General features: G+C 42.2%; 1 protein-coding gene across 1 annotated transcript in view; it reads right to left on the bottom strand.

Moving 5' to 3' along the window:
- Window positions 1–13,893, bottom strand: part of PLXNC1 (plexin C1) — a 152,139-nt gene that overhangs the window by 42,331 nt on the left and 95,915 nt on the right. Inside the window, exons 15-20 of the mRNA XM_070454329.1 lie at window positions 11,766–11,868; window positions 8,235–8,336; window positions 7,831–7,934; window positions 4,474–4,512; window positions 4,131–4,255; window positions 2,954–3,152 (exon numbers count right to left, since the gene is read on the bottom strand). Of these exons, the coding sequence (XP_070310430.1) occupies window positions 2,954–3,152; window positions 4,131–4,255; window positions 4,474–4,512; window positions 7,831–7,934; window positions 8,235–8,336; window positions 11,766–11,868 (672 nt within the window). The remainder of the gene's footprint in view (window positions 1–2,953; window positions 3,153–4,130; window positions 4,256–4,473; window positions 4,513–7,830; window positions 7,935–8,234; window positions 8,337–11,765; window positions 11,869–13,893) is intronic.

Raw genomic sequence — 13,893 nt, 5'->3', positions numbered from 1 at the left:
TCACCAGAATCCCTTGGGGTTCTTATAAAAAAAACTCAGATGTCTGGATTCTACATTAGATGTGGATCTCTAAAGAAGAGGTCTGAGCATTGGTAGTTTTAACACCTTCCCAGCAGATTCTGATGCGTGGCCGGCTTAGGAAAACACGAGGCCATGAGGTTTCTTTGTCACCACCGAACACAAGTTCTAAGTTGTGTTAGAACCTGTGCAGACCAGGATGCACACAGATCCTGGAGAGCCGGCCTTCAGAGCCTCCTTTATGGAACTGAGCCCACCCTTCCCATCCTGTGATGGGAATTAAGGTTGGCCCTTCCACCATCCTTTCCTTCATGAGACCAGCCTCTCTGACCATAGCTGAGCTTGAGGCTTTTGCACCTGTGATCTCACTCACTACCCCATCCTGCATCCTTTCCTAAGCCTGGAAGAAGGCAGCCTCCCCCCTGCGGAAGCAGGCTGACTAACAGCTCTCTGGTGCTATCACAGAGCTGTGGGATCTGTGCGCAGAGAAGTCTCGTCTATTCTGCACACCCCAACTCTCCGGAATGCAAAATGGCCATAAAGGTCCTCACCTCATGGCATTCAATGAGAAAAAGGAAGCAAGGCTCTTAGCATAGTGGCTGGCCCGTTCAAGAAATGGCAGTTATTATTATTACTTGACCCACAGGGCCTTGGAGGCACAGAGGAGGAAGTTACCTGAAGGTCACAGAATTCATGGCACCCAAGCAAATGTTTGGGGTGGGATGGGGAGGTAGGGAGGGCAGGAGGACTAGGCCATCAGAGCCCTATGCCTCTTGGGCATGTGGAGGGGGAAATCAGGCCCTCCACGCTACAGGGAATTGTTCCCCTGAAAATGAAAGCATCGCCCAACTGGCTGAATGCCACTTCCTCCCCAGGGAGCACGTTGCCCCCTCCCTACCCCAAATGCTCAAGACACTCGTGAATCAGCACTGCAAAATCCTGATGCAGAATCCTCTGCTCAGAGGGGCCATCTGGGCTCACAGCCCAGACACTGGGGACTCCTGACCTTTTTAATACCCAAGAGCAGTAAGGGCAAGACTCTCACTAGGCCTCCAGGGCTCAGAATAAGAATCACAAGGTCCCGGAAGAAAGAACTGGAAAGGAGTTCAAAACAAATGACCAGGGCTCTCATTCAGGGGGAAGATGCCCAGATGGAAAGGGTCATACCCGCAGAGCCACAAAGCGAGTTGGGGCTGAGATGAACGCCTAACCAAGACTCCTAGGCCAGTGCTCCTTCTGCTTTCCTCTCCCAGGTTCTCAAAGGCAGGGCGATGGAATCACATGCAGGAGCTTGGCAACCTGGGCTACCAGACCTCGCCGTGAGTCTCTGATTCAGTGGCACTAGCGAGTGGTGGGCCAGGAGACGCCTTTTGAGACTCAGACCCAGGGACGAGGTGAGGGTCCTGCTACCTCTTTCGAAGCAGCTGTGGCTGAAGCTAGGGAGCCAAAAATATTCACCCCAGAAATAACTGTTCCACATCTCCCCAAAGCATATGATGATTTATACCAAGTAAACAGAAAAGAAGGCAGATTTCATTAATCTTAATAAATGGGTATTGCCTTGGGAGAGAAAAGAGTTGGTAAAGAAAAAAAAAATGTTGTGCCTCTACTTGTAAGATTGCATTAAACTCTAAGCATAGTCTATTTAAGGCACTGCTTTTTGGATCTAAACTTAAGTAGCACTGTTAAAACCTGTGGCATAGCAGTGTATCTTATTCAAACTTTAATTAGATTTCGGAACCAGCTACAAATACACAATTATGCAGTTTTGCTGGAATCTGGATGGCTGGTGAAATTAAAGAAGGATAAGAGGCCCCTGCACCAGGGGCCTCAGAGGGTTGAATGGAGACTGGGTTCAACAGAACACTCTTCTTTTCCTATTAATATTTCATAATAATAATGGGCACAATTGATGGAGTGCTTACTCAGTGCCAAGCAATTGCAAACATTTTTTCATCTATGCTTCAGAACAGCCCTAAAACATTCTTCCATTCTACAGGTTATAAACTCAAGGCTCAGGCTGGTCAAAAAAGCTGCTTGGGGTCTATAGTAAGTGGTAGAGTCTAGATTCAGACCAGGCAGCAGGCTCTGGGCACCCCCTCTTACCCAGGGCATCTGTGAAAAGTTCACATAAGAAAAGATTCCAAGATTCGATTACATTATAACCATATTCACATAGTAACTCTCATAAAGTGAACTCAAGGGGCGGGGGGCTCTTTGGAGACTTGCTTTCACATGAGATGACCACTTGGATTTGAATGTCATTAGCTCACAGCGAGTGTAGTGGTAGATAAACAGCAATTTCCCAGATGCTTCAGAGGCTCTGGAAAGTGTGTGTTTTCATCAGTATCTGAAACACAGGGATTTCCCTGGCAGTCCAGTAGTTAAGACTGCATTTCCAGTACAGGAGATATGCATTTCCAGTACAGGAGATATGGGTTCGATCCCTGGTTGGGGAATTAAGATCCCATACGCCACACAGCACAGGCATAAGAAAAAAAAAAAGAAAGAAAGGAATGTTCTCTCCAGTCAGCATGTGTTAATTAACCATGTGAAGATGGATGCAAAAGGCAATGGGTATAAAGGCTCAGTTATGTAAGTTCTAGAATTCTATTGTACCACATTGTGCTGACAGATAACACTTTTGTACACTTAAAAATCTGTGAGAAGGGTAGGTCTCACATTGATTTTCTTATAATACAATTTTTAAGAAGAGAGAAGTCTTACCTGAGGAAATTCTAAATGAATTACACTTGCACAGGCCAGTCAGAACAAAAGCAAATTTTCTCTTCCCCTTCATGTGCCCCTGGTAAAGACCAAGACTAAAAGCAGTTAAATACTGACACCGTGGAGAACGCAGGACTTATCCTGGCAACTGCTGAAAATAACTGCTTATCGTCTTACTTCTGACACTGCCAAGGGATGCGACACTTACCCGCAGGAAACCAGAGAGGCAGACAGACATCCAGTTTGTGAGGAGTTTCTCCACCACGGACTCTGTGCGTCTCAGCATGAGTTTAGGCTGCATATTGCTGCACTGCTCCATCAAGTCCCTGGTTAGCACCTCCAGGATGCTGGTTAGGTAGACCAGCTTGGTTTGCAGGGCAATGGTTAAGAAGGAAGCAAACAGACACCTGTGTAAAACAGAGCCTTGGTTACAACGGCCAAGACATGGAAGTGTCCATCAACAGATGAATGCATACAGAAGATGTGGTGCCTATATACAACGGAATAATATTCAGCCACAAAAAGAAGGAAATCCTGCCATTTGCAATAACAAGGATGGATCTTGAGAGTGTCACGTGAAATGAAATAGAGAAAGAAAAATCCTGTATGATCTCACTTAAATATGGCATATGAAAGAAAAAAGACTCAAACTCAGAGAGATCAGATTGTGGTGATCATGCTATACACCTAAAACCTCTACAGAGCTGTATGTCGATTATATCTCAATAAAAAGAAAAAAAAAGATACACAGATGATGGAAAAAAAGCACATTAAAAAAAAAACCAGAAAAAACCAGAGCCTTGGTTAATTACGGTTAACCATCATCTGCGGGCTTGCTTGGTGTTGATAGCCGTCTCCAAGGAAACATGAGGGGCCCAGCAATGGGGTGCTAATGGGGTGCTTCCCCGTGGGTGCTTTTTTTAACATCTAGGTTTCAACTACTTTAGCCTTCGATCCATAAAAACCACATATCAATGTTAACTTCAGGTTATTTTATATGTTTTTCAGCTCTAAAACTTCAAACTAGAGCGGTAAAAAGAAGTGAATGTCTTCCCTGAATTTTCAGAGGGTTTTAAAAATAGAAAACAGCACTTCTGCTTTTGTAACTCAGGATTCATGTTTCTTTCTTGGTGTTGGGGTTTTTTAGGGTGCTTTTTTTGGGGGGGGGTCACATGTGTGTGTTTCTTCAAAATAGAACTTGTGTTAGGGCACTGTGATCTGAAATGGAGACACTAGGACTGCATGGCCACCCAAACAGTCAACCTTTTGAGAGATGCGGGTTCTCAGACACCAAGTGCAGGCTGTAGTTTGGAAAGAAAATAAGAGGCTCAGGTTTTGTTCTCTCTACTTAATCACTTTCAAAATATAAACAAATAGATGGATACCTGTCCTTCACTGAAAAGTTCTTCTGCTTTTCAAGAGTATGGATAACAGTAACAAGGAAACTTTTATTACAAATTAGGGCATCCAAAGCTGTGAGACTTTCATTCTTGTCGCTGGCATCTCTGTTCTGAAAAAATATATAATATAATATAAATATATAAGCTAAAAGTTAGAAAATAGATACACAATGGGCTTTCAAAACAACGAATTATTTAATATCAAATTTGTGATCCCCAAACGCCCACAATAACAATTCTAAATAACAATGGAGATGATGAGGATGGTGATGATGACACTATGAAAGTCAGGCAGTCATGGACTAAAAATGAAAACTTAGAGACTTACATGCATATCTTCAGTGAAGATGTGGGTAAAGCCACCTGACTGAGAGGAAGGAGACACTTTTATTATTCATAACATCCAAAGGAAATGAAGAGTGTTTTTTTGTTATAAAACCTGAGTTCATTTTAATAGAGACACTATTTGCTAATCTGAAGAGCCCCTGGGCTTATGCTCACTTCATATTCTCTACATAATAAATAATTATCCAGCTCTCAAGAAACACCAGTGACTTCTGAAAGCCTCCAAGAATAATTATCATTGCATCAATCCCATTTTTTGACAGATGAAGGCATTTAAAAGAATTGATTCAAAAGTTAAAGAAGCGGTGGTGAAAAGAAGATTATGCAAATGTACAGACCACTTCTCAAGCCATTTACCTTCTAAGGATAAATACTGAGTTGTATTGGTAAGTTTATACAAGTCTTCTCTTAGAAGTATTTACTGTCTCAATACACAATGTTATTCAAGACTGAACGGAGAGGGGTGGCTCAAAGCTAGAATCTGGAGTCAAGCGACTTGGGTTCCAGTTCTAGTTTTATCACCTGCTGGTCACATGATTTCGGACAAGTCATTCAACCTCTCTGAACCTGACTTTCCTCATCTGCAAAATGGAAACAATAGTGACTCCCACTTCATGGGTTAGGTGTGAAAATAAAACAAACGAGTGCGTAGTAAGGTTTTCACATCAGCTATCATTATTGGTTTTTTTTTTTAATCACTAATTTAACAGCAAACTAAACCACAATGTCATTGCCCTGTGGGTTTCTAAAAAATATTTTAAAGTGTTATGCTCTGTGTAGCCCCTGAATATAAACTTTGAAATTTGAGTTTCTGTTAATGTATCATAAATCATATTGGAATTAAATGATTAAATTTTAAAAAGCATGATGTGTAACAGTGAGTAAATAGGATAAATAGGATGAAAATATAAATCTAAATATTCTGTTATTTTTAAATGTTTTGGTAATCATTGAAATCATAAGTTATATTAAAGTGAATTTCTTCTGTAGAGAATTTTTGCCTTATATTTTCAAATGTGTTAGCCCAAGCAGACGATCTCAGACTATTTTGGTTATACTCTCTGCTAGTAATAAGCAGAAAAATCAGACCCCAGGTTTGCATTTTCTAGTTCCTAATATTTTTCTGCTGAACCAACCTTATGTCGATAGGCAATTTAAACAGATTAATTCTTGACCTCAAATAGGGAAATACTGCTCTGGCTCCCTGGGTTCAAAGGCTCCTTCCTCCTTTCATTCAAATTCCTCTCCTCCAAGTGGTTAGATACTCTGCTTACCCTTATGTCTTCTATTTTCAGTAAAACAAAGTTGCCGATAAAATTTAAAGCAAGGCTTCTATATCCAAAAAAACCCAACTAGCACAGCAAAAAACTAGGAGTTGGTAAAACTTGGTCTCTGAGAAGCTACCATTTCCTCTGGGTTTTGCCTGTTGTTATTGAGTAGGTATTCATCACTCAAGTTCTCTCCCCACTTCCCAACTTCCAGGCCTAGAGGATGTGGTCCAGATTTATCCGTGAAGGGCCTATTCAACACTGGGACTTCTAAGTCTAGAATGCATTTCAACTGGTGTCGTCATAGAATACCATCCCCTGTTCTCACGTCTTTTCTTAATTATTATCAATTCAATTTTAACTCAGGTCTTCACAACGGGGTTCTAACAAATGTATGCTTGCTTTTCCCGGGTCTTCCCAGCTCATTTCAGATGCTACAGAACCCTGAGTTAAATTATTTTGTCTTCTTGCAAAAGTCTCTCTTTTAAGATAATACAACATTATTTCTGGGATTTTTTTTTTTTTAAACACTCACAACAGTGTTCTTTTACATTCCTCAACTCAATCTTGCTCTTGATTACCAAATTTAGAAGACAGGAAAACTTTTTTTTGCAGGTCACAGATTACTCTCTTCAGCACTCAAGGGCAATCATTAACTATAGAAGCCCACATAGTACTCCTGTAGATGGTAGAAATCTCTTATTTTACTGCTACTAAATTCTTAATGGGGATCTCAGATAGCTGGGAAATAGGACTTGTGGTGCAACCTTTGCTGAGGCCAGGCACAGTCATCCTGACTCAGGGAATTAAAACTCCCCTCAGGCGGTGTTCTGCCGTGGAAATGGAGGGGTGCCAAACGGTAAGTCTCGGTGCCTGATATTCTTGGAGGATAACTTTAAAAATATATACAAGTGCAAAAAGTTAAGGTCTTATTTCTAGCCTCCTTGATTTACAACACTAAGGTCTTGGACAAAAAAAAAAAAAAAAAATACGGTAGGTGTTTTATGGAGGTACCCCAACCTCCAGACACAGCATCACATATCACGGTGTCTGCTTCGAGAATGATAGAGAAACTGAAAATTGCTTACTGCCTGTGTCTGGGTTTCTGAACTCTAGGCTTCTGGCCAAATGAAGCTGAGAAGTTGCTGGTAAAGTAATACAAACTCTCCTTTGGCCTGGAGAGATTTCTGGCTTTGCTTAGGAATCTAGATTTAAATCTGATAATTGGTGTTGATGTGCTCCAGAGGCTAAGCCTTAATGTGGTCACCAGTTCTGGATGATAAAGGGCAATATGGAAGAACTGGGGTATCAGGATGTGCAGGTGAGGGTAGGAGGATGAGTGTACGTTGCCAAAGACTTAGGAGGGTGAATGAGGAAGGCTATGCGAGTGGCTGAGAAGATGGAGGTGTGAGAACGTGAGACTGAAAACCCAAAGGGTTAAGGAGACTACTCCTCGGAGTCCTAGAACAAATTAATTAATCATCTCATGCAGCTATTTCTGCTAAATGAGGGTGACACCAATGGATTAGCTGAAGAATAACTGCTGAAGAGAACCGTAAAACTCTACATTGCTAAAAATGGCTGCTATTAACTCAAATTCTACGCGTGTCTAGGTTCCTGTCTCTCGGCCAATAGCACTTTCCATTCTCAATTGTGAAGTAATGGTGAATAATCCAGTGGCTGCAATGGAAGTCATGCAGATAAACACAACAAATTGGCCAGCCCACAATTTATTGATTTTTAAATAAACTAGCTCACTTCCCAAGCTACAAATTCAGTTCTAAACTGGTAGTAAAATAAAGCAAAAATCATCACTCTGAACTTGTGTCCCTCCTAGGTTTTTGTTACTGGACAAAGAGTAATTGCCAGTGACCCATCACTGCTTTCTACCCTCATCAATCCAATTAATAGTTCTCCTCCTCCCCGCTCTGCTCAGATTTAAGCCATTATTCTGTACCAAGCACATTATCTGCAGCTGCCTTGGAAGCAAACACCAGTTTTTGACAACAGCAACAAGCACCTTCATTATTATTCAAGTCTCAACCTTAGGAAGATGATCAATGCTCTTTTACCTCGGGGAAGAAAGTTCTCAGAGCAAAATGTTTGTAGTCAAGGAAGGGAACAGTTCCAAAACTATCAACCACATCCAATTTATCCATCTGCAGCTCAGCAAAGCCTGCGAAACAGAATCCCAAGAGCAATATTTTAACTCAGCCAACAACGGATAAGATCTTCTGCTGTTTTGTCTAACACAGAGTATGACCTTGCTTTTCATTAAAGAAGAAACAATAGATAATTACTTGGTTGGCTGCGAAGAAACTGAAATAAAATACAAAGCCAGGCCTAGACCCTGCTGTTCAGTTGTCTTCTATCATACAAATGGTTCTCATTAACGTGGCTGGTTCCATTTAAGGGTAAAAAAAAAAAAAGACAATAAAAAAGGCTTGTTTTCTAGAAATACAATTTTGGAGCCTACCATCACGTATCTCTTTCCGGAGCTCGCTCTCAAGGAGCTCCAATTGTTGGCTCTGCTTGCGACTCAGCTCCTTCGATTTGTGCCTGGTCACCCCCACGGCCACTGCAGAGACAGAGATCCAGCAGGAGATTGACGGGTTAGAACACAAAAGGGAAGAAACAGACCAGCTTTTACAGTTCTTGTAACAGAGGGAAAGCAAGGAAGACTAGCATGGAAGAGGCAGAATTTCTAAGAAGAAAAATTCCCTGTGAGGGGTCCCTCTAGAGAGGAAGATGCTCACATGTAACAGAAAAATTAAAAAAAAAAATTACTCATCTTCAAAGTAAAAAACTAAATCAAATAACCTTCACTTGTGACCAAAGATTCCAGCTGGCTGAAAAGTAATGAAACAAGCCAAGTCTCCCTACAGCCACAGGCCACTTATATTGTTCTGTTCTGTTTTAATGTTTCTAAACATCCCCGGAGAAATAAAGTTGAGCCCTAAATGCAGAAAAAATCCCACAGATCCACAGTGAGCTACGTGAGTCAAACTTGCATAGATCAAATGGAGTGACAGCATGAGTGGTCCACAGAGAACCCCCCATCTGGATATTGCTTCTTTCTCCACTTCATTCTGCTTCTAACCTACACTGTAGACGCAGCATATTGAACAAGTTTGGCACTCGGTTCATGCCCCCGCTCTGCTATTAACTAGCTGTGTGACCTCAGGTAAGTTCCTTAGCATCTCTGTGCCTGGCTGCCTTATGTTAAAGTGCCTGCCTCCTTAAGATATTGACAGGATTCCAAGAAGTAAAAGTGCCTGCCTCCTTAAGATATTGACAGGATTCCAAGAAGTAACTCACAGAAAGCATTTGGAGCTTCTTTTTAAAAAAGAATAGGTAACAACTGTCCTTACTATTGTCAACTGTCCTTACTATTCTAGAAAACTTTTCTTCTCGTAATAGAAATTTCATGATAAAAGGATCCTGTTACCAGTAGATGTGAATGGTGCTGGAGGAAATAAAATTCAGTACAGTAAGTCACCTACATACCATCATGTTCCATTCCGATAGTGGATTTGTAAGCCCACTTTGTTCATAAGTCCAACAAAGTTAGCCTAGGTACCCAACTAACACAGTACTGTACTGTAACAGGTTTATAATACTTCCAACAAAAATAGCATGTACACAAAGAAACAAAATGTAAAAAATACACATTTTTAATCTTATAGTACCCTGAAAAGTGGAGCAGTACAGTACAAGCATTATTCAGGGGCTGACATGTATATTCACATCTTTGAAAGTTCACGAACTTGAAGGTTCGTATGTAGGGACTTACTATACAGCTCTGCGCTGGACTACTTCATAGTCAACAGTCGTCACCATAACATGCATCATGCATCTTCAAGAAACGGTGGAGCAGGCAGTGATTCCCACATTGACTTGACTGGGGAACCATTTTCCCAGGAGCATTGCTTGGGACCGTTGGTCCGCAGACCACCCTACAGGCAGCCCCAGCTCACTGCCTACAAAAGGAGCTAAAGGCCACATCCCTCCAGTCGTGACTTTTTCCTGGCTGAAATCTCCAGGGGGTGTTTCATAGGTGGCAGCCCTAGGCCAGGTGTGTTAGTGGTTTCACTAATGATATGGTTGATGGGCTGAAGGGTACACTTACTGAAGCTGCTAATGACACGTGGTAAGAAGAGGAGGAGAATTTTAAAGGGCTTTTCAGGTACCCATGAAATCTAAGAGCCACATGTCAAATGGAGCCCTCCTCACCTTAAAGAGCATCGACAGTCTCTACCAACAAAGTGAAGGGAGAGGAAAGAAGAGTCACAGAGAGCCCAGGAAGAGAACAGACCTTCCTAGGGAGTCACAAAGTTTACTGACTCCATGATGAGACTGTTCTATTGAGAGCTGCCTGACAGCAGTGGATTTCTCAAATTTGAGCTCAGCATTTAGAATTTACAAGTAATCTTCTTATTCAAAGCCAGCACCGGTCAAGACCTGATTAAAATATCAGGCCCAATTCTGGATTCTAGAAGCGTACTAGTGGTGGCCAACTTGGGAGAGCTTAACAAATACCTGACATGATCATCAACAAACAGTACAAAACAAGGTCTTTACAGAATGAACCCATTCCATTAGACTAGTTAACAATGCATATAAATCTTTTCCTCACTGGACCGGGAATTCCCCAAGAGAAAGGACCAGGACTGAACTCACTGTCCCAAGGTCCAGAGTCTTGCACAGTTATCAGTAACATAACAGGTGCTCAATAAACATCATGTAAACACATGCATGAATGGATGGATGAGTGAGTGAGACAGTGAGTATAGGGAAGGAAACAGTGAGCAACTACTAACAGAAAACCATCAGAAAGGCGATGCCTTTACTAAGACAAGAAATTGAAAGGGCTCCATAGCTCTGGAGAAGAGTTCTCTCTCTTTTTTTATTTTTATTTTTTTAAGGAGGACAAGAGGAAACAGACTTAAAGTGAAAAGCAGCTCAGAAACACAGGTCAAAAAATGAATGGCTACAGAAACCAGGTCCTCAGATGAGTTAAATGGCCTGTGTGGAGCAGTAAGGGAGTGGTGGAAAAGTGGAAGTGTTAGTGGCTCAGTCATGCCTGACTCTTTGCGACTCCATGGACTGTAGCCCACTAGGCTCCCCTGTCCTTGGGGATTCTCCAGGCAAGAATACTGGAGTGGGTCGCCATTCCCTTCTCCAGGGGATCTTCCTGACCCAGGGATTGAACCTGGGTCTCCTGCATTGCAGGTGGATTTTTTTCACCATCTGAGCCACCAGGTAAGGGAGTGGTTGAGTTTGTGGCAAAAGTGTGGTGAACACAGCCCTCCCTCCAGACAGAGCCGCTCCCCAGCTCTAGCAGACCCATGTTATGAAAACATCAGGATCCAACGATCCAGGTCTTTACAATTTTCAAGTGATTTTAAAGAACGTGAAGCATCTCATTTTAAAATGTTGTCAGTGACTTCAACATTTTAAAAATGCTACTTGAGCGAAACAAGACACCTTGGTGGGCTGGATGTCATCCAGCGAGCAACCACCATGGGATCACTGTGCCTCGATGAGCCTCGGAACATTTTAATAGATGTTACAGATCACCCTTCCAAAATACAGTTCTGTCAGAAAGGAAGGGCTGGGGTCAGGGGTGTGGCTGTTACTGGGGTGAGGAGTCAGGATGAGATGACCGAGTCCCGGGAGCCCCATATCCCAGAGGAATTTCAAGGAAATAATGTAAATGGGATATCTGTCATCATAATTTACAAGTTTAGTGAAGCAAAGTAGATTATATTTCTCAAACACCAAGGTATCATTTTTGTAATTCAGCCTTTTATTAATGAAGCATCCCCCCAAAATATTTCGGAAGCCCACAGTGTGAAACTATTAGTCCTTTCCTGAAGTTCTGATTTGAGTTTTCATCCACTGATACTCAACTGAAGCAAACTGCCCCTGAAAGCAGAAAAGTCTTCCTGCCTGCCGAGAGGCCCCAGGGAATAATTTCTCTGACAAAATTAAACAGGGCACTTACCAAAAATGACAAACACTAGCAAGATGGGAAGCCCAATCAGAAAATACCAGGTGGAAAGAACTGATTCCCGTTCGACAGAGAGCTTCAGGTTTCCCAGCTTGACCTAATAGCACAAAGAGTGTCATTAGACCCAGTCGAGGTGAGGAACACATTTTTCCCCCAACATGGTTTTCTCCAAGATACAAAAGGTGGCAAGCTAGGTAGGATAGCTGGGTAGGTTAGCTATGTGCATGCATGCTAAGTCGCTTCAGTCGTGTACAACTCTGTGCAACCCTATGAACAGCAACCTGCCCAGCTCCTCTGTCCATGGGATTCTCCAGGCAAGAATACTGGAGTGAGTTGCCATGCCCTCCTCCAGGGGACGTGCCCAACCCAGGGATCGAACCCGCGTCTCTTATGTCTCCTGCATTGGCAGGTGAGTTCTTTACCACTAGTGCCACCTGGGACCACCAGGGAAGTCCCCAAAAGTCATCTTTAGAGGCAGCCCTTTGCTGCTCACCTGCAGAGACCTTGCAACACTGTCCCCTACCTTCCGCTTCACTTTTCTTTACAACAGTTACCACCATCTAACACACTTTCAATTTATTTTTTATACTGCATGCCTCATTAGGTAAGCTCCATAAAGGTGGACTTTTGGGGGGGGGGGGGGTTCTGTTTTCTTCTCTGCTACATCCCTATGTCCCAGTGCAGGCATTCAGGAATGAGTCATGAACAATGAAGAATGCTAGCGTTTGCTCTTTTTTAACTAACTTGACACATGGGAGCACTTGTGGGTTTAGCTCTTGTTATTCATTTTATAATTATTATGACCCTCTTTACCATACAACTGATGGACCAAGGGAAGCTCAGTTAAAGCCAACTTATCTATGGTCACATAGCTATTAACTGGTGCCTCTGGGATACGAACACATTTTTTGTTTCGCCTTCCAGTCTCATGTTCTCTTTTCTTGTCCTTTATCCGTTTATTTATGACTCTAGATGATAAAGCATTTTGGGAGGGACAGAAACCGTGCAGAGCCTCATATGGCATGAACACTAAAAATGGACGTTTCCAATATGTTTCCCTTCCCCATGGTCTCATGTCTTTATTGTGGGACATAAATATACCGGTGATGGGACCCTCAAACACGTCCGGGAAAAGATTAAATGCAGTGAGTGTGACTGCACAGAGGAAGCAGCCCATGACCCATAGACTACCTGGTCTCCACCAGTCTCTATGGTCACTTTCAGTGTGCTGGGGAGACCCCATCCTGGGTTTCTGTTAAGACATGTCACCTCTGCATTCAGGCAAAGAATGACAGCTCATTTGTCAATGGGGGTCTAGAGATTCTGCTTGCAGATGCCACAGTCTAGAACAAAAGACTGTTCTATGGCTAGAACAAAAGCTATCAAGACATTATTATTATAAACAATGGTGTGCTCAATGCTTTGCCATTCCAAGAGGCATATGGATGGATTCTGCAAGCTATTTTGGGGAAATAATGCTTGGGCCTGAGATACCAGCTTTGTTTATCTTCACTTAAAGTGAAGACCCAAAGATCCATAAAAGATTCTATCCTGGCTTCTGGTTTAGCCAAGGAATTGAGAGAGTTAATTCTTAGACAGGTTGATAAGGAGTCCAGGGCCCCCAAGGAAAAGAGGGGTCTGGAACCCTCAAGGAGGAGAAAAGGACAAACTTTTTTTTTTCTACATTCCTTCATCTTAGACATATAAGACTTTTTTTCCCCCTTAAGCTCTAAGTTGTTATGGCAACAATCTATTTCTTAAAGAAAGTTATTCTTTTTTTAAGCCCAGAGCTAATGATTACACTACAAAGCAACTTATCTTGCTCAAGAGTATGTTTTTCCTTAAGTTCTGTACTAATGATTATGTAACAATGTATCTTACTAGAGGACATGGTTCTCCTTCTTAACAAACCCTGCTATGTTAAGATGTATGTTGTGGGAAAAAAAAGATGTATGTTGTGGGAGTGGGTCTGCTAAGACCTTTCTATTGTTAGTAACCAATTAAAAAAGTATACAAGACTTTGAAAAGACTAGCAAGTGGGGAATTCTCCACCCCCTTCTGATGTCTATGTCAGAAGCTTCCTCCTTCCCTTTTCCACTGTAATAAAATTTCTGCCACACGA

This window comes from Odocoileus virginianus, chromosome 24, assembly GCF_023699985.2.
Source record: "Odocoileus virginianus isolate 20LAN1187 ecotype Illinois chromosome 24, Ovbor_1.2, whole genome shotgun sequence".
Classification (NCBI taxonomy): Eukaryota; Metazoa; Chordata; class Mammalia; order Artiodactyla; family Cervidae; genus Odocoileus; species Odocoileus virginianus.
Note: the sequence above shows the minus strand (reverse complement) of the source record. Positions and strands in the feature narration are given on the sequence as shown.